The sequence below is a fragment of the Micromys minutus genome, assembly GCF_963924665.1.
Source record: "Micromys minutus genome assembly, chromosome: 14".
Lineage (NCBI taxonomy): Eukaryota > Metazoa > Chordata > Mammalia > Rodentia > Muridae > Micromys > Micromys minutus.
Window position 1 is genome coordinate 38,197,815 of NC_137983.1, and position 23,654 is coordinate 38,221,468.

The following is a 23,654-nucleotide window of genomic DNA, read 5'->3' on the forward strand; positions in this document are numbered from 1 at the left end:
ACAGGTGAGGAGAATACAGGGAGGCTAGTGTGGTGGCTAGTGAGGTAGCTAGTGAGATGGCTAGTGGGGTGACTAGTGAGGTGGCTAGTGAGGAGGCTTACAGATGTGAAGAGGAAGCTATGCACATGGCCTGGGGAGCAGAGGAGCTTGACAGAGCTTTGCTTACTCACGTCCCCGAGAACAACAGATGGAGTCTCTCCCTGCCAAGTTCTAATACAGTTCATTCATTCCCACCTCAAGAAACTGGACTTGCCAAGGAAAATGAGCTGCTGACAGGGAGGTGGGTATCACCCACCCAGCTAGATGCGCAGCAAGGGAAGCTCAGGGCCTCAAGTCAGTACCTGAAATCAACCAATGTCCATTCATGAAAGTCTACTTCTTTTTTTTTTTTCCTTTTAGTATAAAAATACAGAGGCAACCTCTAGAAGCAATCCACAGCTCCGACTTGCCAGGGCTCTTTGTGAAAATGCTGCAATTACTTCTTATCCTCAAGGGCACTCGGTGGAATAGCCGTCATCTTTCATCTTCAAATATTAAGGCCACCAAGAGAACTACACTTACTCTGTCACTCTAGTACCTTTGAAAATTAGTCTTTAAATACTAGAGCCCAAAACTCTTCCGATGAAAAATTCTGATTCCTATCTACCAGCCACCTCAGTGCCTGGGCTTCCTTCTTAGACTGCTGAAAACTGGGTAGCCACAGCTCTCGCAAGGATCTCCCACGTAGGGCCGGAGGGGCTGGAGATGAGAAATCGAACAAGGCAGGTTCTGGGCAATGCAGGTGGCTCACATCCGCCCTCCACTGTTTGGGTGGTAGACCCTGCATGGAGAGAAGGAGAGAATTTAAAGGACACGGTAAGGAAATGCACTCCCCATGCTCCTGATGCTCAACCAGAGGACAGAGCAGACTTTCATAAAGCAAATACTTTCCCTCCATAGTCTCAGCAGTTACACGGTCGAAGTGTCACAGGGGAACATATCAACATTTATTGGGACTATTCTACACACTGGACACTCCGCCAGGTGTCCCAGACAGTCTCCCTTAGTTTTCATGAAATAAATACGACCATCGTATTTTACAGAGGTGGGAAGTCGAATTCTAAGGACTGCTCCAAAGCAATATATCAGCACACCTAAGGCGAAGCCTAGTTCTCTCTGGAGCCTGCTTCCCCACTCCTGCTTATTGCCTTATTTAATTACTTTTCTCCTCGATGCCAGTGCCCATATCATCCTCTGCACAAGAAAGCTTTGTACTCCGAGAACGCAGTTCTTGAGATTCTGGTGCAATGTTAGTTACTCTTTCTATTGCTGTGACAAGACACCATAACCTAGGCTATTCATTTGTTTTTAAAAAGCATTTAATTTACAGTTTCAGAGGGTTGGAGTCTTTGATAGGGGAGCAGGGGCGTGGCAACAGGAACAGCTGAGAACTCACATCCTTTTGTACAAGTAGGAGGCGGAGAGGGCACACTGGAAATGGTGTGAGTCCTTTGACACCAAAAGCCTACCTCCAGTGACACACCTCCTCAAATAAGGCCACACCTCCTAATCCTTCCCAAAAAGTTCCACCAAGCAGGAACCAAGTAGTCCTATGCTTATCCCTTCCCACACTTCCCCACAAACCCAGGAAACTTCATGCTCTGTTTCTCCAAAAAAAAAAAAAAAAAAAAAAAAATCCCACATATACAAAAAAATATAATAATAATAAAAGTAAACAGATCCTGAAGGACTCAGTTATCTTTAAGAGTCTGGTGACTGGGAGTTTGATCAGTCACACCCCAATGAGAATACAGACAACACAAATTGGACATGATGTGTTTTTTTTTGGGGGGGGGGATGAGGACACAGGGCTGGGAAGGTGGACCTTGGAGTAAAGGAAAGCAAGTTTGATCAGGATGCTTTGTATGAAATTCCCAGATAATCATTTAAAACATTACATTAGAAAAGAAACTCTACCTCTGGGCACGGGCTCTGCCCTGGAGTATGGCTGACATACCTCGCTTCACTCAGTTAAAGAAAACTGATTTTCCCTTTTCCAGCAGCTCTCAACTGCAAATGGCTGAAGAAATACGATAGTTTCTCTAAAGTGAAACATGCCTGGAACTCAGTAGCGATATACCAACAGTAGTGTTTTTAGCATTGGCAGAAACCAGTTTTTCATCATAAATCTTCCATTAATAAAATCTGTTCAAGAAAACATTTTTAAAAGCCATGGCAAAATGATTTAAAACTCCTAGGAAAACTGATGTTTTCATAATCTCTACTTGGCTAAGGTATGTCATAAACACTAGTGTGGAATGAAGACACCCCACACACTTGTCAGTTAAGACAGGAAGAACCAAACAAGAGACTCCCTTTCTCTTTTAGATGACATCTCACTTATTTATTAAGGCGGGGGCAGGGGTGTCAGCATCACCGCAAGGGTATAAAAGCCAGAGGCAACTTGTTGATACTTTCCTTCTGTCATGTGGGTTCCAAGGTGGAACTCAGGCTATCAGGTATAAAAGCATCTTTCTACACCAAACTATCTCACTGGCTAAAGACACACCCTCTAAGGCATCCATAACGTTGTTACCCTCATCTCATGGTAACCCCAACCACCAAATTGTTTTTGTTGCTACTTCATAACTGTAATTTTGCCACTGTTATGAACTGTACTATAAATACCCGTGGAGGCTCTGCCCTGACCTACATAGCAGGTGTAGCTGTAGCAGCTGTTTTTGCTGACACAGCATTTGGTGGAATTTTCCTGCCTGAGTTAGGAGTTCTGCGTTTGGCCTGATCTCAGTCTCGCCTTTCTTTAAGAGAGACCTGTGCTGAGAAATAAAAACTTATGCCATTGGCTGCTGGCATGAGGTGATTTATGTCTTCAGTCAGGTCTAGGGTTGGGCTTGTGGTTTTTGTCTTTCTAAGCCTACTGCTTTGCAATAAAGCTGAGCCTTGATCAGGACTTTGTCTTGGCTCCATTCCTCTCTCGTCTTTGTCCTTTAGTTTCCAGACTCCCACTCAAGGTACCTACGCTGGCTGACAGTCATGGGTCGACTACAAATATCTGACATGTGAATCCCCGAAGGTGTCCAGACCCACAGACAGAGAACCACAGCTCTAAGATATACTCTCAGTGACCTATATCCTTCATCTAGGCTCTATTTTCCTGATCTTAGCACTTTACAATGGTTTGTTAAGATTTGACTGCATAAATGAGTGAAGACATTGATCATATTAGCAGTCCTCATGATCTAACCATGTCTGGAAATGTCCTCCAAAACACACCAGGTGTGCTTGACTAATCTCCTCTTCATCTCAGGACTGCCATGTTGACAATAAGATCGATCTTTACCACTGAAGTACATGAACTCTTCAGAGAAGATGTAAGCAATCAACAAAGACTAACAGTGAGAATTCAGAGAAAAAGTAATCCAACAATAATATATATATATATATATATATATATATATATATATATATATATATATATATATATATATATATATATATATATATATATATATATATAAAGTAGAAGGAAACAGAAGGCTGTAAAAATAAGAAACAAGACAGTATACAATATAGTTAATTTCTGAATAAGTTCTATAACATGATCACATAAACACTATCAAAAAGATAATATATATAAATATTTAGAAATATTGAATGCCTAAGTGATTACCTAATTAGCTAATGATTGTGGTAGCTTATGAAGAAGCGAAAAGAGGTGAAAGATGTTGGTTTTGTCTTAAATATGTAGGGTTATTTTGTGCTTTCATCTATATGCCTAAGAATCTTTTTCTAAAAATGTTGTTCAACATAAAAATAACATTAATGTATCGGGTTTATAATTAGTGTAATTCTTACCTATCTCAAAGTTAAAAGGCAGTAAGCCAAATTTCGGAATCTAATAGCAATTGTGATGCTATCATAGTTAGGTCAATATAATTTCTTCTCCTTAAAATGCCCATAGAAAACATATGAGAAGACGCTGGGGTGGAAACAGGGCTATAGGTGTAGAAGGGACTGTCAACAGAGGCATGAACTAGTTTACTTAAGAAGGTGATCCTTCCCCCAGCCCTCTTTCTGATAGTTTGATTTCCAAAGGCCTGGTACTGACAGAGAGCCATCTCTGTCCTCAGTGAGGCTGGGCCTGACAATGTCACTATCCCAACACATCACTTTACACAAAGAACTAGAGTGCAGAATGGAAACCGGGGGGCTCTTAATAAAAGCAGAGTATGGGCAAGGAGAGCAGCGTTTTTTAATAAAAAGCCAAAGCAGGCAAAAGAAGGTGGGAAGTCACGCTGCATGTCTGAGTCTGTGCTGAGGCTTTTATTGGAGTGGACATGAAAACTGCATTTCACTCCCTTGGACCAGTGGAAGAAGACATAAATAACCTCTTTACTAGTGAGGATTTTTACCTTTTGGTCTTCCAAAGGCTGTTTCTGGGACCTAAGATTCAAGATGGATGTTTCAGAAAGGAGACAGCTAGCTGATTTTCCTAGCTTAGTTTATATCTCACTTTGTGTCGGCCGTTCGGCAAGAACAGCCCCTGCTGCTTTCTGGCTCCCTTTCAGCTCTGTGGCAACTTTAAGACCCCAAGCCTCTCTTTTAATGTCTTCTTAAACAAGCAGTAACAAGTAATGTTACTCAGACTGCTTTCTGAGATGTTAGTAAAGCGAAGTTAAGTTGCCTTTTTGACAACCAGCCCTCTCTCCCAATTCCCTAATTCGTGGCCCACCATATGATAACACAGACATTTCTGAACACAGAGAACCAAATTGCAGACCATGAAGAAATTCTCAGACTAAATATCTGGGAGATGTAATAGCAATACAAAGTTCAAAAGGCCAGAAGTAGATTCAAATTTGGGATTGCTTTTCCTAGCTATTGTGCTAAAGAACATTTAAGGTTGCTTGAACCAGGCACTGTGTTGGGGTACAGTTGGGGTTGCTTTGCCAGGCACTGTGTTAGGGTACATTTGGGGTTGCTTTAACAAGGCACTGTGTTGGGGTACACATAGGGTTGCTTTGACCAGGCACTGTGTTGAGGTACACATGTGGTTATGTTAACATACAATGTGTTGGAGAACACTTGGGATTGCTTTGCCAGGCACTGTGTTAGAGTACATTTGGGGTTACTTTGACAAGGCACCATGTTGGGGTATACTTAGGATTGCTTTGACCAGGCACTGTTTGGAGTACACGTGTGGTTATGTTAACAGACACTGTGTTAGGGAACACTGGGTTGTTTGGCTAAGCATTGTGTTGGGTACACTAGAGGTAGCTTTGACCAGGCATTATGTTGGGGTATACCTTGGATCTCTCTGGTCAGGCATTGTGCTGGGGTACACCTGGAGCAGATGTTAAAGAGATGCCAAGGTTACAACCAAAGACATTGGTTCAAGTTCTCAGCAGTAGAAGACCCAGCAGCAGGTAGCTAAGAATGGACTACCAAAGGGGAATCTTGGGATGCATGCAAAAGCACCGCACAACTGTTGAAACTGATGAAGACTAAATTAAGGTGTCTTTAAAAACTAATAAAAACCACCCACACTGGAAATGTGCTAGAGACATCCTGTACAACTTGAATCATCAGCCAGCTAGTAACTGTACTGGCCACATAATTTTGGTGTCTTCCTCAGCCATGGCCTTGTACCAATGTTTTATGAGGCTGTCAGTAATGACAGTATTTTCCTGCCTCTCAAGAGAAGGGTCCTCTGAATAGTGTAGCGTTAAATTTCATCTGAAGGTGACACTGCATGAAATTCACTGTTTTCAATCTAAGGTTCTACCAGAAAATATTCTACAACCTAATCTGAAGTGTGTTTGATGAAACAGTTATGGCATATTTAGAAATAACTAAGTTTCCATATCTCCTTCCAGTTGTGAACTTGTGTAGAAAATCCAGCTGTTTCTAAAGAATGATTTTAAAAGATTGTGCTTCCAAAGAGAATGGGGTTCCTCAGCTAACCAAGAGTAAAGATTCTGAGTGTCCTGAGATTCTTAACTGTTTCAGTCTGTAAGGGGACCGAATTGTAAAGAGTGAGAATAGCCTCCCAGGAAAGATGGAAGCATGAACTATAACTCTGGAAATTGAGCAGGAAAGAGGTAGATGACATACAAAGAAGTAACAAGGAATCAGCCAGTTTTTCCACAGATTCCTGAAGGCCAAGAATCATCTACTTTATGAGTGTGCTGGAGGTCCAAGTGAAATTGAAGTTCAAATGCTCTTCTCTGTGAACTTCCATTAAATGCCCTAGAAGGACATAAAGGTGGAACAGAAAACACAAAACTCTCTCTTTGGTACAGTATAGCATGGTGGACATTGAAAATCCCAGATTCTTTTCTCATAATGAAAACTTGAGCCACTAAGGAATTAGAAGAAAATCCTACCCCTGGATCTACTTCTGTGCAAGAAAAAAAAAATCATCTTCCTAATGGTAGAGAGAAATCTAGAAACAATTTTGTGACCAGCAGGTCATTTGTCACTGGTGAGGAACACCGAATTCTCACACCCAAACCACGAATTGTGGTTGAAATTAAAGGAGGGCAGGCACAAGATAAGACAAGGCCTGTGATAGGACAGTAAAAAGTAAGGCGGGGACAGAGTTTTGGAAAGAGGAGAGAAACTAGGAGAGGAAAGAAATAGAGGCAAGATGGAGGAAGGTGAGGAAGATCCATCTCTGTGTGGCTTGATTCAGCCACAGGTAGCTATAAGTATCTTATAAGGGATGGATTGTTAGGGGGCAGTTTGTCTTCTGTAAGTGGGCAAATTATATCATATCAATTGAATCTGTGTTTATTGTGTGGACGTTTCGTGGACTGTAAATTTACTGAGATAAATTACTGAGATAAATCTGATAGTTAAGTTACAAGTTGCTGGAGTTTTGAATTTGTCCACCTGGTGAGAGTTGTGACAGTGACCACAGGGGGCAGTGGCATGGAATGTGAGCAGAGTCCAAGACGGGGAACTGCTGGAACCTCTAGAGTCTTGATTTTACCGGGTTGCTGGGAATGTGAGCAGAGTTCGGAGGCAGAGAGCAGGAGGGAGGCCGCTGCTGAGATGAATATACCCCACGGATGCCACACGTCTCAACAATGCCGAGGACAGCAAGGGTTGGTTCTATTTTTTAACATTTACTGCAACAGTGCAGAAATACAAAGTAAATAAATATAGTCTGATTATCATGGGAAGTTGAATCAGAAAAATGTACACAGCTTTACCTCTAGATGCAGGAAATCAGAGCCTGCCTGAGTCTGAAGCTTCTAAGACAAAGGACCTAGCACACACCACCATGAGCCTACCACATCATAATCAAAAAAAAAGTGTACCACACAGCAGGAAGAAAAACATTGTAGTCTATAGAGAATTAAAAGCAAGCATCAAGGGTCTGGGGCAACAGTTCAACAGCAGAGTCGTTTTCTGATATATACAAAGTCCAGAGGATTATCTGCCACACTGAAGGGGAGGAGGAAGGAACACAAAATCATAAGTCATCTCCACTTCTAATTAGACTGACTAGAGCCAGGAGTGACAAATATATAGTCACTTTTAAACACAACAGTTAGATTACATCCATGTCTGTCCTTCTGTTACTTAGGGCACAGCAATCAGTCGAAGACCACAGGCACATAAAGCATAAAATGATAGCTAAGTAAGTATTGCCAAGAGAAACAGAAATGAATGGAACCTGAATCAGAGATGGCTCAGACACTGGTCCTACCAATGGCCATAACATGCTAAAAACACATAGTAGATAATATATGGGGGGGTGTGCTATGGCAATTTTATTGAAAATCATAGGTCTAATTGAAATGCTAAGTCTCAGTAGCTGAAGAGGTGTTGAATCTGGTGATACCTAACATACTACCCATTGATGTTCTATGATTTCCCTTATTGAATATTTTCTTTATTTCAATGTTAGAACATTCCATTCTTTTTATAAAATGTATTTGTTTTTAAATATGTGAGTACACTGTAGCTGTCTTCAGACATGCCAGAAGAGGGCATCAGATCCCATTACAGATGGTTGTGAGCCACCATGTGGTTGCTGGGAATTGAACTCAGGACCTCTGGAAGAGCAGTCAGTGCTCTTAACCTCTGAACCATCTTTCCGGCCCACATTCTATGATTTTAGTATTTTTTTTTAACATTTATTTGTTTGTGGGGGGTTGGCAAGGCATGTGACAGTGCATGTGGGGGTATCAGAAGACAGCTTTGGGACATCACATGCCTCCTTTCTAACTTGGGTCACCACCTTGACAACAAGCACATGTACCTGCTGAGCCATCTCACCAGCCCAATCGTCTAGTCTATGGTTTTAAAACTACAATTTAAGAGGTTGAGGGCAAAAAATAAATAAATAAACAAAAACAAACAAACAAACAAGGACATGTGTGGTTTCTATGTGGCAACTGTGAGATGACTGACAATCTCCAGCTTGAAGCTTTGCCCTCCCATCGTCTATCAATAACATAAAAAAGCATTTACTCCCCTTACAATAAATACTACTAACCTGAAGTCAGGCAGCATTGTTTTGTTTAAGTAGACATTGAAAATGTTTAGATTCTCCTATACAGGAACCGTGGTGGAGAAACAAGGACACTAACCCACCCACAAAATTTTTGACCCAAAATTTGTCCAGTCTGAAAGAAATGCAAGGACAAAGATGGAGCAGAGACCGAGGGGATGCCCAATCAATAACCAGCCAACTTGAAACCCATGCCATGGGCAAACATCAATCCCTGACATTGCTAATGATACTCTGTTATGTTTGCAATCAAGACTGTACCCAGTAGCTGACTAAAACAGATGCAGATACCTACAGCCAAACACTGATGGAGACTGGGGACTCTTATGAAAGAGTTGGGAGGACTGAAAGCCCTGAAAGAGATGGGAACCCCAATGGAGGACCAACAGAGTCAACTAACCTTGAGACTTAACCATCAACCAAAGAGCACACAAGGGCTTGAACAAGGCCATCAGCACATAGGTAGCAGATGTGCAGTGCAGTCTCCATGTGGGCCCCCCAAAAACTGAAGTGAAGGCTCTGCCTAAAGTTGTAGCCTGACTGTGGAATCTGGTCTGTCTAGCCTCAGTAAGAGAGGATGTGCCTACCCTGGCAGAGACCGACTGTGCCAGGGTGGAGGGAGACTCAAGAGAGTCCCCATCCTCTCAGGAAAGAAGGGGGATTGGGAGAAGGGTTTCTGGAGAGGAGGTGTGACCAGGAGGAGGACAACATTTTATATTAATTAGTTAATTGATTAATTAAATTCTCCTGTACAGTTGGGCCAGAAAGATGCCCATCTTTGTGCAGTATTTATCACATACAAAATGGCCTGCACACACACACATACACACATATACATGCACACACACATGCACACACATCCATTCACACAAAACACATACATTCAAAAAAAAAAAAAAAGAATAAAACAATTCATTTCACTGTCTCCTAGCAACTATCCAGCTGATGACACAGTCCTAATGAGTGTATTTATTTTGTGCCAAAAGTGTATTTATCTTGCCAGGGAATTCTGAAATGTGACTCCGACTCCATTTAATTCTCTCGTTTGTTACTAGACGTGTGCACCCTTCTGGTGGATAATGGACTCACTGTTAACAGTTGGTGTCCTCAATACTGTGGCACTTATGCTGAAAAGTTTCTCCAAAACTGAGGATGGCCCTTCGGAAGATTCTAGTAAAATCTGTGCTGTAAATATTCATGTTCCTCATCAGAGACAGTTTTCTTCACAGAGCTCATCAAAGTTTATTTCTATAATTATTCGATGCTGTCTGTTCAAAGTGCAAGCATTATGACAAAGGCGATGACTTTTATTGACGGCTGTTTCCTAAGTCAGTCGGTCCAGAATGGGGGGGAGGAGTGCCTTAATAATGTAGTTTTACAGCATTTTTTTAGTAAATAAATGGAGATGTCCAAGTAAAATAGCATTGGCTGGACACACATTTTAATTTCATTCTTTCACAAATTCCCCCACGAGATGAAAAGAATATGCTTTCTGTTAAGGGATAGATTCATAAAGAAAAATTAAAATGATGAAGAAAGCATTAACCACAAATTTGAAAATTGGGATGTTAATAGATGGGCGGCAAATGACTCCGCTGACCAGAGACAACCCAATTCCACCAAGCAGCAAGTACACCAAGGTGTCCTGGAGCCTGGTGCCAAACGGAACCCCTGGGCGTGGCCATAGATGTGGGCATAACAGCAAAGCTCAAGCAATATTTGTCATCGAGTCCCCATGTCCTGCTTCTCCATACAGAAAACTGATGTTCACCACTCATGGGGGAAAATCCACTTTCAAAGAATTTGAAGAGTGGGACTTGACTTTCTTAATAGAGTTACATCACGCTTTATTCACTTTGCGGGCAGGACAGGGAGGGATGTGTATACAGAAGCTAGAGAACCACCTTGAAGGACAGTTCTCTCCGTCCATCCTATGTATTCTGGGGATCAAACTCCAGTTGGCATCAGGCACCATTAATTACTGAGCCACCTCACTGGCCTAACAGGAAGACTTTAGATTCCCAGGGTTAAGGGGCAGTAGGTTTAGATGAGGGTGAGGGCGCTGTCTGCCAGCAGATACGTCAGTATGGTTTAGATGTGGAGCATATTCCCCAAAGGTTTATGTATTAAAAACTTGGCATTCAACTGTTGGCATTGCTCTGGAAGGCTCTGAAACTTTAGGATACAGGATATAACTGGGTCAAGAAGTCAACTAAGGTAACCTCTCCGTCTCCTCCCTACACTCCTGCCTTTATCTTGCACTTCCGTTCTACCCTGAGGTGAATAACTGGCCACATACCTGCTGCCACAGTGTTCTCCTGTTAATACTAAAAAATAATAATAATAATAAGGTTAAGGACTGTGGGCTGAAACTTCTGAAACCATGAGGTAGGGCTCCCTTTGTCCTACACTGTCTGCACTAGGAATTTGTCACAGTGATATGACTAACATATATCACATGTACCCCTAAGAGTTCAGCTCTCTTGACGCAACAGAGCAGGGCTGGACGAAATGCTTACCTACCCTCCCTCCGTGTGACTCTCCCTTCCTACCTGCAAAGTTAACTACTGAAGTCATGGACCACCCCATAACCATATCCCAACTCAATACAGGAAAGGAGTTGGGCTCTATGGGGCACTTCTCCTTTAACCAGAGGAAACCATATCTCCTTCCTTCTCTGAAGAAATGGTCCTGAGACACAGGGCACGTGCCTCAGTGGATAAGTAGGAAGGTATGGTCAGAGAGGCTCACAGAAAAGCCCTGTCGCATCTTCATTTCTGTCCTGCTTCCTTCCTGTGCTGCTGTTTTGTGAGGGACAGGACTTCCTAATAAAGCCATAGTCCTTAAGATTCTGCTTCCATTTTTGTTTTCTGTGGAGACCAGGCTAAGTGGTCCTACGGAGCATGCTTTACATAAGAGTAAATGCTCTCTCTGCTGCTGTGGGGCCTTGAGCAGCACCTACCCATCACCAGCTCTGAGAAGCGACAGCCTGCTGGAAGCACGGGAATACTTCAGCAGAGCGGACCAGGCTGTGCTGGCAAGAACTGGAGAAGCATATGGAGCTAACTAGGTGTGTGGGTTGAGGTGAGAGGGACACAGAAGAGCTTTCACAGACCTGAGGGGACGTGCTCATGAAACCCAATGCTGTAACAAGAATAACTGAGGCTGTTTCTTGTGACAGGTTGAATGTGTCCTTGAAACTTGGACGGGATGAAATGTACCGTAAATAGAGATGTCAAAGCTTCCTGCGCCTAACACTGAGCAGTGGTCGGAGAGCGGTGGGACCTGGAAGAGCTGCGATAGGTTGTTAACCCCATGATTGTGGTCCCTGTGACAGAACACATTCCCTCTAGGATATCTATTTAGAAGGCACTGGTGAGAGGCTAGACTGTGTTTTTTTAAAACTGTGCATAGGGTATCTAATGTTGCATTTAAATTATAGTAAATACATAATAGGCTGTTTTGAGATTATAATTTCATTTCTCACTTATCTTTCCTCCCTCTAAGTTCTCTCATACACTCCTCCCTGGTCTTCAAATTCATCACCTTTTTTTTCCCAGTTGTTATTGCATGTATGCATGTATACAAATATGTGTGTGTGTATGTGTGTGTGTGTGTGTGTGTGTGTGTATGTGTGTGTGTATACACACATACACAAACACACACTCTTAAATATAACCTGTTCAGCCTGCTCAGCTGCCATCCTGGCCTAGATCCACGATTCCGTGTTGGCCCACTCCAACTGTATCATCTGTGAACTGTCCAGACATGTGAGATCCTGCTGGCTCAGGGCTGCAGGATCTCCATGACACAGGGCAACAGGATGGCCTGAAGGAATCCTGGTGAGGACACAACATTGATGGTGTCACAGAATCCAGAGATCTGGCCCGATTGATTATTTACTGCAATGAACATGTGAAGACATTTGCAGAGGGATATACTATGGGATACACTGTAGCACACTACAGCTTCCGTGATGAGACTTTTTTATGCTTTGCTTTTTCTTGTTTATTTGCTTGCTTGTGTTTTATTTGGGGGAGGAAGATGCTACATGGTTGCAAGGGCTAAGGATGGATATGGGGAGATGAGAGGGGCCAGGATGGATGATGTGAAACTCACAAGGAACCAATAAATATATGCACGTATGAAACCTGTTCAGTCTATACAATGGTACTTGCATGTGTGTTTTCAGAGTTGACCGTTTGGGGGAGAGACGGCTCAGTGGTTAAGTGCACTGGCTGCTCTTCCAGAGGCTGTAAATTCAATTTCTACATACCAAATGGTGGCTCACAAGCACCTGTAATGGGATCCGATGCCCTCTTCTGTGTGTCTAAAGAAAGCGACGGTGAACTCAGAGTTGACCATTTGGCACTGGACAGCCAACTGATGCACTCTTCACCACCCCTTCTGCTCCCAGCTTTCTTCTGCTGCCTATCGTTCTTTGTAGGGTTGATAAGAGTTGTGGAGACCAGTGCCAATGAACATAGATACACACAAAGCACTCCCTCACCTAAGGCGTATTGTAACAGTGTAAAAGAATGGGTAAAAAGATTGTAAGAGACAGAGGATCAGAGAGTTTGCTCTGTGACTGTGTGTCCTGGTAATATCAGAAGCCTATCCCCCATGTCTCACCAACATGAACCAGGATGATACCAACAGACTTGCCAAAGTGGGCAAGGGAAAGCCTATGGAATGCATTATAGAATACCAACCCTACACTATATATCTTAAAACTATATTATTGTATATATATTGTACCTGGTGCTGGATTTTATAAAGATATTTTTATGCAAGAATATATATTACATTGTACAAAATCCTCTCCAAACCCCTCTACTCTCCCCTCTCTAAGCCCTCCAACCTCCACTAAGTCCCCTTGTTTCCTTGGCCAGTTTTGTTTCTCCTTTTATATCATATGTTCATATGTGGTTTCAGGAATCCGTACAAAATCATAGAACTATATATGTGATATATCTACCTGAAAGTGTCTTAATTCACTTCACCCGATTCTCTTCAGTTCACCCATTTTCTTGCAAACAATTTAATGTCTTTATAGATGGGGAGGAAAAGGGAAGGGGAAGAAGGAAAAGAAAGGGAAAAAGGGAAAGGGAGGGGAAGGGGAAGTGGGAAGAGGAAGGGAGGGTTAGTGGAAGGGGAAGAAGGGGAAGAAGGAGAAAGAGGGAAAGGGAATGGGGAGGGGAGGGGTAAGGAAAGAGGAGGAATGGGGGAAGGGGAGGAGGAAGGAAGGGGGGAGGGGGAAGGAAGGGGGAAAGGGGGAAGGAAGGAAGAGGGAAGAGAACCACATTTTCTTTCTCCACTTCTCTACTGGACACCCTAGCTGATTCCACAACAGCTGTTGTAAACAGTGCTACAGTGTACACGTTTCTCTGAGTTGTGTTTGCTTAAAGTACTTTCTGTAAATACCCAGAAGTGGTATAGCTGTGCCCTGACAGATAGATTCTTAGCCTCCTGAGGATCTGCCATACAGGAATTTACATCTCCAGCAGCATCCCTGACCTCATCAGTTTTCTCGGTGACTGCCCTTCCGAGTGAAGCTGGAGTTCCGATGCTTTCACTGTCTTCTCTGATGACAAACGAGGCTAAGCATTTTTCTCATGTGTTTTAATAGACATCTGTGTTTCACGTTTAAGGCTTGTTCAGTTCCTTGGATCACCCACTGTTTTGTTTTCTGGCATTAATATTTGCAGCTCTTTGTACATTACAGGTATCAACATCCCTGTCAGAAGTGTAGCTGACAGCAAGTTTCTCCCGTTCTGTGGGCTGTCTCTCGCCTCTGCTGATCGTTTCTCCGGCTGTGACACTTTTTAATTTCACAAAGTCCTATTTGTCATTTCATGAGGGTATTTGCTGTGTTCACTGGGTCAATTTAGAAAATTGCTGCCTACACCTATACCCTGAAGTATTTTCTTCTAGTATTGACATTTTAAATTAAGGTCTTTGCTCCACTTTGACTTTTGTGCAGGATAAGAGAGGGGCGTCTAACTTCATTCTTCTGCGGGCAGATATCCAGTTTGCTAGCAAAATTTACCTTAAAGGGCAGTCTTTTTCCAGCACATTTTAAAAAAATATTTGTCAAAATGTATAGAAAGTCTTAATTTTCAATTAATTCTTTGAGATTTGAATGCAATGTATTTTTTTTATTATTTCATCCCCAGTCCTTTCCCAACTTCTTTCAGGTCCTCCCTACCCTTCCCACGCCTCATAGCTCCTAACGGTCTTTAAATAATCCACTAGTGTATTATGTGCTGCTCATACACTCCTGGGTGCAGGGCCAGCCACTGGACATGGACATGGCCCTACCTGCCAGGGGGCCACACCCTTAAAGAAAACTGACTCTTCCCTCCTAGCAACTACTATCCACAGATCTTCAGCTTGAGGAGGGAATTCCTGACCCACTACCTTCTGCATTGTGAAATGTGTCTGACTTGATCCTGCATAAGTCTTGTATGCACTGCCACAATCTCTGTGACTTTATCTGTGCAGCTGCCTTTCCGTGCCCAGAGAACACTATTTCAGTCCTACCCCGAACCCTAACACTAACCTCTGCCTCTGATTCTTTACCATCTTTCTCTTCCCTCTTCTACAATGATCCCTGAGCCTTGGGAGGAGAAGTGTGACATATACATTCCATTTAGAACAGAGAACAGGCTTTGAGCAGCTTTGGATCTCTGTGATAAATGTCATAAACTAAAAAAATGAGCTCCTCCAACAGGGTTTCGAGATGCAGTGATCTGTAAGCATAATAGAAAGTCATCAGGACTCGGGGGCAAACCAGCAAAGTAACAGTAGGTTCTGCCCTGGAGCCCGGGCCTGTGGAGCCACATCACAGGTTCCTGGCCCTTATGATGGTTTCAGGCTTGGGTGCTATCTTATGAAGGCAGCCTTACGTATCAGAAAGTGGTCAGCCACTTCCAGAACATTCACACCAGTGTTTCACCAATGGGCACACCTTGCCAGCCCTGTCGCTTTTAAAACCCACATGATACACAGCTGGCTGAGACTGATGACTATTTTTTTCCCCTTGGACAGTACACACAGCACATGAGGATACAGAGGAAGGTTTCAGGTCACTACCACTGATTTCTCCGTGTTCTACAGCTTCCATATATGATGCCTTCAGCAAGAGTCTTACCCAAGTTCCGGAGAATAATCAAGAGTAATGGCAGTAACCTATAACATTTTAGGAGGGACTTCATGGGATCAACAACTCCAAAAAGAAAGGTAACTCATTCCTGGCATTGGCTTTAGATAGCCTGTAAGATCTAGGAGGGGCACTGCCTTCCTATTAAAGAGCATAGCCGTCTTCTATAGCGGTGGGCTTCCAGACGACTTTCTCAAAGGTCTGTAGAATTAGCTATCTTTCCCCATAATCCTTCTTCCCTCCTACCTAGCCCATTTAATCCTTCTTGCTTAATTATTTCCCACTCCCCTTTATGTTACCTGAATTCTAAATCTTTTCCCTTGAACCACACCCCCACCCAACACTCTTACAAGTTTCTTGGCTTCTATGGATATTCCTCATATAAAGATTAAAATCTAACATCCACAAATGTTCAGAAAATGTGCCACATGCTTCTTTCTACGTCTGGATTATCTCGCTAAGAATGATGATTCCAGGCCCCATGGAGTTACCTGCAATTTTCTTGTCAGTTTTGATCTGTACATATTTTACATTCGTTTGTAAGTTGCTGCAAACATATTGGATAGGCTTTCTACAGGGATTATGTTAAATCCCTATCAATTTTAGAACTGAAAATATTGATCCAGTCCTTAGAATGATTTATCTGACCATTGATTTAGCACTTCTTCAGCTGCTCTAGAGAGTATTTTTCACTGCTGGTGTGTGTTACTTTGTAACTGGTCATGCAAGTCTAATTAGTTCATATTTTATGGTACTGTAACAGCATTTTAAGCAATTTATTTTTCTAGTCATTTACTTCTAGAATACAGAAAAATAATTTTATCAACATTGTAGACTCAAATTTTATTCAGTCCAAACATTAGCTATGCCTTTGTTTAATACCCTCCCTTGTGTCTTTGTGTATTCAGGCTGCTGTCGTAGAATACCAGAAACTAGGTGTTTCTCATAACCCCAGAGTCTGGGTAGTGAAAGATCAAGGAGCTAGAAATTTCAGTGTTTGGGGAGAACCTGTCTCTTGACACAGACTGGCTTGTGTGTGTGTGAGTGTGTGTATGTGTGTGTGTGTGTGTGTGTGTGTGTGTGTGTGTGTGTGTAATGTACCCATGTAAGATGCCTATGCATATGAGGGAAGTGTGGTATGGGTCCATGAACATGGATGTGGAGGGCAGAGGCAGAGATGAACAACGTCCTGCCTATTTTATTGTGTCTTATTCCCCTGAGACAGGGTCTCTCACTGAATGTGGCCCCAGGCTAGAAGTCAGCAAGCCCCAGCTATGTCTTGGCTCCCCTTTGCACATTCATGGAGGTAGAGATATGTACTTTGACATGACGAGCTTTTTATGTGTGTTCATGAGGCTCCAGCCCTAACTAAGACTCTATAGTCAACCCATGGCTTCTTGGGGAGAGGGTAAGTCAACTTTCTTTAAAGGTGTGCCTTTGAGTAAGTTGAGCATGCTCAAGTGGATGACCCTGTACTCATGAGTATGTGGGCAGCAAAAATTGGGCACAATAAGTTTTTTTTTAAGAAGATTGAAGAGGTGATGAGGGAAGGAGTATCAATGTATATGGTCTGAATACATTGATAAAATTCTGGTGGGCTTCCAGACAAATTTCTCAAAGGTCTGTAATATTAGTTATCTTTCTCCCAATCTTACTTCTCTCCTACCTAGCCTATTTAGTCCTTCTTGCTTCATTATTTTCCACTTCCCTTTATGTTATCTGAAAGCTTCTATAAACATAGTTGAGTGAACGTCCTTGTGGTGTTGTAGGGTATCTTTTGGGTATATGCCCAGGAGTGATGTCTTTAGGTAGAACTATTTCCAATTTTCTGAAAAGTTGTCAAACTGATTTCCAAAGTGGTTGACCAGGTTTGCACTGATACCCGCAATGGCAGTCTTCCCCTTGCTCCACATCCTTGTCAGCATGAGCTGCCACTTGAGTTATTGATATTAGCCATTCTGACAGGTATAAGATGAAATCTCAGAGTCTTTTGATTTGCATTTCCCTGATGGCTAAGGATGGTAAACATTATGTTACAAATTTCCTAGATATTAGAGATTCCTCTGTCAAGAATTCTCTGTGTAGATCTGTAACCCATTTTTAAATTGAGTTATTTAGTTTGCCGATGTCTAATTTCTTGAGTTCTTTACATATTCTGGATATCAGCCCTTCTTAATTTTGAAAGAAACTAAAAATAGCCTTTCTGTTTTCTTCAATTATCAGCATTTTAATAGATTCAGTCATGCAGAGAGTGGGGCTATTTTCTATGCAAACGTGTATCAAGAGTAATCTAAAAATCTGAAGATGTCATAATCCATTTTATAATAATTTAAGGAAAGGAATATTCTTCAGACTTAGTGTGGTTGCTCCTCCTTCTCTGCTACAGCCATCAAAGATCTGACTCAGAGCTGACTAAACCTCTTCCTGTGGGAAAGTTCATTTAACATTATTGCAACATTGTCCCAGGCACATGAGGTCAAGTTGCCACAGCTAACTGCAAGTTTTTACTTCTGTTAAACTGCTTGCTTGCTCTACTGCCACTTGGAACTGACAGGCTGGATATGGATTTTTGCTTTAAAAACTCCCTGCAGAAAGTAATCGGGGCTGCTCTGTGAGAACTATTTCTCTCCAGGCAGTCATCAGTGGACTTAATAAATACTTTCAGATTCATACTATGGTTTTGTCAAGTGGTCCTTGGGTCTTTGCCCCATGACATTAGCCTCATTCTTATTTGAATTCTTCATAATGGTTGAGCCTTCCTCACCTGAGTCCTGAAAACTCTTACAAGTTGAGCATCCCTCACATGGGACCTGAATATTTGAAATCCAAAATGCTCCGAAGTCTGAAACTTTTTGAGCAAAACCCTGACATTCAAAACTTTCTAATTTTAGTGCATTTAAGGCTTGGGATTTAGAAATGAGAAATGGTCAACTTGTAAAGTCTCTGTAAATGATTTACATTTTGAAAACCTTCAAATTCTGAAGTATTTCTGATCCAAGCATTAAGAATTAGGATAATTATACTATATTAGTAAGCATGAGCACATGTCAGAAAGAACATGATCAAGAATGGAAACAAAGGTAGCTAACCGCACGTACAATGTAAGTTTCCTGATGGCAGGCTGTGGGTTTGAGTAGAGGCAACAGTAACCATGTGCTCCTTAACAATAGTAGGGATGGAGAAGCTACAGGGTTGCTTATGCACGTGACAGGCAAACCTCTTACATTTGTGATTTGGGGACCTTCTCCCTTTTTCTTTAGTCCCTATGCCAATGTCCAGCACCTGTACCAAAAACATCCCTCAGAAGAAACAAGGAGAGCTGAAGGGCTTCAGAAGTCCTGAGTTGTAAGCATGCCAGTATCCCCAAAGAGTAGAGAGGTCTTCTATCTTGTGTGTTCCACCTCACTGCTAGGAATGGAGACCAGTGGCAGGCAACAGTCACAGAAGAAAGACTAGAACCACACAGAGAGACAGCCCACACCCAGCACCAGACTTCCATTCACTCACCTGCTCCTGTAGCCTCCTGTTTGCCCACACCCTGTGGCACACCATACACTCGAATGTGTCAATGTAGTTGTCCTGGTTAATGTCCTGCACGCCCCACTCCCGTTCCCGGAGAGCTGTCAGAAGTCGCTGGTTAGAGATCTCGCCCTTTAGCTTCCACTCTACATAGGTCTCATACAATCCGTCATCATAATCCAGTCGCCTAATGAAGCTTGCCAGTTCTCTGGGGTGAGAAAATTCCGATACAAGAATGGCACTTCTGTTGCTTGGAAGCCAGTCTGCGATGGTGGGGGATCCGTAATACACAGGCACGACTCCCAGCTTCAGTGGTCTCCAGAACTTCTCTGTGATGTAATCATCACAGACTGCATTCTCAAAAGCAAGGATGAACTTATACTGGGCAATGACCCTGTAGAAGGCATCAGCATCCATAGAGGCAGGGTTTTTCAGCTGCTGAGGAAGATCTCTGTTTTGTAAACACTCGCCATAGGAATCAACTTCAATGTAAGCCATCAGCTCCCGAACATAGGTGTCCCTGTCTGATGGTGGATCACAGTCCGACTGAACATACACCAATGGGGCCAGTTTTTGTCTGAGGTTGTTTTTAGACTGTAAAGGAACTAAGTATCTGAGTGACTTCAAGACTTCTACACCTTCCAAGTACTGTGTAGTCAGTGGCAAGTCGGAATGCCTGCTGAATGTAGCAGTATGGTTGAATAAGGTGATGACTGGCTGATGGAAGAGTTTGTAATTGTTTTTTGGGGATTCTTCATGGAAAAGGGCCCACTCATGATGAGCTTTCCGAGGCAGAGGTAAGCTGTCTATGTTAAAGTCCGTACCTAGGAGGAGAAAATAAAATATGAATGAATATATCTTAAGAATCCATGGTTGCTATCTCAGGGTAAGATCATAATATAGAGGAGTCTGATACTATGAATAACAAGTGCATGCATCAGTGTCCCTCCAAAGTTCCCAAGAAGCCAATGGTGAAGCCTGCACCCAAAAACTGACCAAGGAAAGAATTATCAAATGTAAGAATTGTTTTTTCATTCTATAAAAAGGGTGGGGTGCCTGGACAGATTTAAAAAGACATTATTTTATTGCCTCTGCAATGTGTCTTCATGCCAGAGGTGTTGTCTACAAGATAGCAAGAGAAATAAAGACATCAAGATAGACAGACAGCATTAACAAGAAAAGAGCAAGGAAGCCAAAATGGCAGAACACAACTGGGCTGGCAGATGAATGGAACAGGTTAAGTGGAAGGGACCATGCAAGAGTTGCCTCAAGAAATATGCAGGATAGACTTTTTGTCTTATCCAAAATGATTCCTTTCAGCGGAGTGCAGTTGATCAATCTTAGTCAAAATGGTAGTCAGGGGCCCTTAGAGACAAATGCACTGATAACAGTTCTATGTGACAGACAGCTGCAGGGATAGGCATGGATTAACAAGTACATCAAAAAATAAAGAGGCATAACAAGCTTGTAATGAGGAGTGACTCTGCCTTCCTTGGGATTAATTGAAAACCCTCTGAAATATGATACTATGCACACAGACGTGATGGATGTGGTGAGCAGTCATTTCCTGGCCATGTGGGTAGAGTTCCATTTAGAAAAAAACTAATTTCTATGACCAAAAAAGAAAACTTAAGACTTTATCACAATATGGAATTTCTGAATGCTCCTGACAAAGACACTGTGAACACAGACTTGAGGTCTTTAAACATTAGTGTAAGGAAAGAGCAAAACCAAAACTACACACACACACACACACACACAGAGAGAGAGAGAGAGAGAGAGAGAGAGAGAGAAAGAGAGAGAGAGAGAGAGAGAGAGAACAATACTCCATCTTTTACCACTTATTAGGGAATGAAAATGTACCAAATAATTATATCAGTGTGAAATATAGTTTTTGGTGGGCTCATAAAAATTAGTTACTTAAGGCAAGCTCAAATGCTCTCAAATAAATACAAACTTTGATGTCAACATTGCATCAGTAAGAAGTCAGATGAGACTGAATGTGGCAACCTGAAACTACTACAACTACTACTACTCACAGCCTGCTGAGCTCATACGAAGGGCAGATGAGAGTCGATGAGACACCCTGAACCATCAAGCCAACAGTCCAAGGGCCTCATTAACTCTGAGTTTAACCCCACCATCACTGATAGATACCATCCAAAGTGGAGGAACCAACACTTGTAGAGGAAGCAGATACCCCATACCTGGCTGACTGAGGGGCATGACCATGATGAAGCATTTCCAGGAATAGGTACCACATGTGACTGGGATGGATAACCAAGGGGGCCCCTGTAATACCCAGAATCCGGTGATCAAGTGCACAGTCCCCTACATGCTACAAACTTTTCAGGGAACCCGAGTCAGAACTCACTTTGCATTTTGTGACTACTGTACCAATGTTGCTCACTAGTTCTTTCCTGTTCACTAATTCTGCAATGTGTGACACACACACAGTGTCAATCTAATGACACACTGAACCCAGTGGTACAGACAGCTTTTCTTCCTAGTGACTCAAAACAAAGAATTTTTATAAGTGGAGACATTAGATTAAGTTGGAAGATACATATTAAACACGGAGAATTTGCCAAGACATCTCTATGTTAGTATAATGAGCTTGTGTTCTAGATCGCTTGCAAGAGTAACCTCTATGTGTTTAGTTGTCATTGGATATATTTGATATTAAGCATCAGGAAGCATTCTCACCCACATGATTGAAATGGAATACATACGGTCCAGAAAGAGTGTCTGATGGGATTGTTCGTGGAGATCAATAACTATCAACACAGAAAAGAAACAAGGAGACATGCAGGAACTTACGGGAAGAACGGCAGTTCACCACAATGACATTGCCGCTGCTCAGAACAGGCCTAGGCTGGTAGCAGCCATAACAAACGGAGACATGGTTAAAAGCCATAGCAGTAATCATAAAGGGATATTAAAATAAATGAGACCCAAGCCATGCATGGGCCACACTCATTCTCCTAGTGTTTGTAGGGCAGAAGGGTCCTAGCTAACCCTTGGAAGGCTGAGGACTCCTGGTGTTTGGAAAGTCAAAGAATCTTATCTAGCACAGGAAAGGCTGAGGTAAGAGGACCAAGAGTTTGGGGTCATCCTAGACTGCTTAATGAGATCTTGTTTTTAAAACAAAAATAGGAAAAGAAAAAAGAACACACACAGAAGTCAACAATTAACTGTTGTGTCAGTTACAGAGGTTTTGAGCAAGCAACTCCTACCCACTGGGTGTCCACAACTAAGTGCTCGGCCAATACGTGGGAGATTTTTAATCCAGGTCGAAGTGGGACAACAGGACAAAAACTCGAAACACAGAGCAATGGAGGGAATGGAGGAAGCCTAGAGTCCGTGAGGTCCTGAGGGGATATACTGTTAGCATTGCCTTAGCCATACTGAGGATCATGGGAAATTCATATTAAGGATCCTCAGTCCCATTGGAAAATGGCAAAGCCTTCCCTTCTAGTCCATGTGTAGATGTTGATAATGTATGTAGAAAAGGTCCTCTGTAGCTTTCTCTCCGAGTATACTTGTGGCTGGGTGGCAGCTCCCCTACAGAGACTGATCGCACCAAGATTGGCTACACTTGTCTAATACCACGAACCCCACCCCTTTGTTTTTCTGTATGCAATAATCCCGTCTCCTTGTCCAACTCTATGCCAATAACCCCGCCTCTGTTCTGCTCTGTATCATCAACGATGAACTCCTGGGCTGCAGTGGTTTCTTCAGCAGAGATCCAAGACTACCTGACCTAAGCACATCTGTGTATCTGTCTAGTTCTGTTGCTGTTGTTTTGCTTTATTTTGTTTTTTGTTCAACCCCTCTCTACCTAATCAAACCTGCGTCTGGAGCCTGGCTGTGTGTAGCAAGCAGAGCAGGAACACGGTAACCACAAAGCCTCCTCCAGTGCTGCCAGGCTGAGCACAGTCTGAGCTTTAACTCTGCTTTGTCCGCATCACTAAAGTGCAGAAGGAAATGAAAACAGTTGCACCAAGATTTCTGTGACCACTATGAATCTCCACTCGGGTTCTTTGGGGAATACAAAAGGGACTAAAGCAAGCCTGCTATTCGTTACAAGTGTACTGTGTATACAGGTGAGCTGCTATAGAATCCCAGTATCAGAAACAACAGATGAAACCCCTTCACATATGCATCTACAGCATCAAAATAAGCAAACAAACAAACAAACCATTGGGCTGGAAAGATGGCTCAGCAGCTAAGAGCACTGACTGCTCTTCCAGAGGTCCTGAGTTCAATTCCCAGCAACCACGTGGTGTCTCAGAACCATCTATAATAGGATCCAATCCTCTCTTCTGGTGGGTCTGAAGATAGCAACAGTGTACTCACCTACATACAATAAATAACTTTTTTAAAAAAGTACATCACAGAATCTAAGCAAAGCCGTTTATATTTGTTTATGAATTAGTAATACACATG

General features: G+C 42.5%; 1 protein-coding gene across 1 annotated transcript in view; it reads right to left on the reverse strand.

Moving 5' to 3' along the window:
• Positions 1-354: 354 nt before the first annotated feature.
• The window catches only part of FUT10 (fucosyltransferase 10), a 62,387-nt gene continuing 39,087 nt past the window's right edge, over positions 355-23,654 (reverse strand). Inside the window, exons 3-4 of the mRNA XM_080928705.1 lie at positions 19,194-20,029; positions 355-820 (exon numbers count right to left, since the gene is read on the reverse strand). Of these exons, the coding sequence (XP_080784831.1) occupies positions 587-820; positions 19,194-20,029 (1,070 nt within the window). The 3' untranslated portion in view covers positions 355-586. The remainder of the gene's footprint in view (positions 821-19,193; positions 20,030-23,654) is intronic.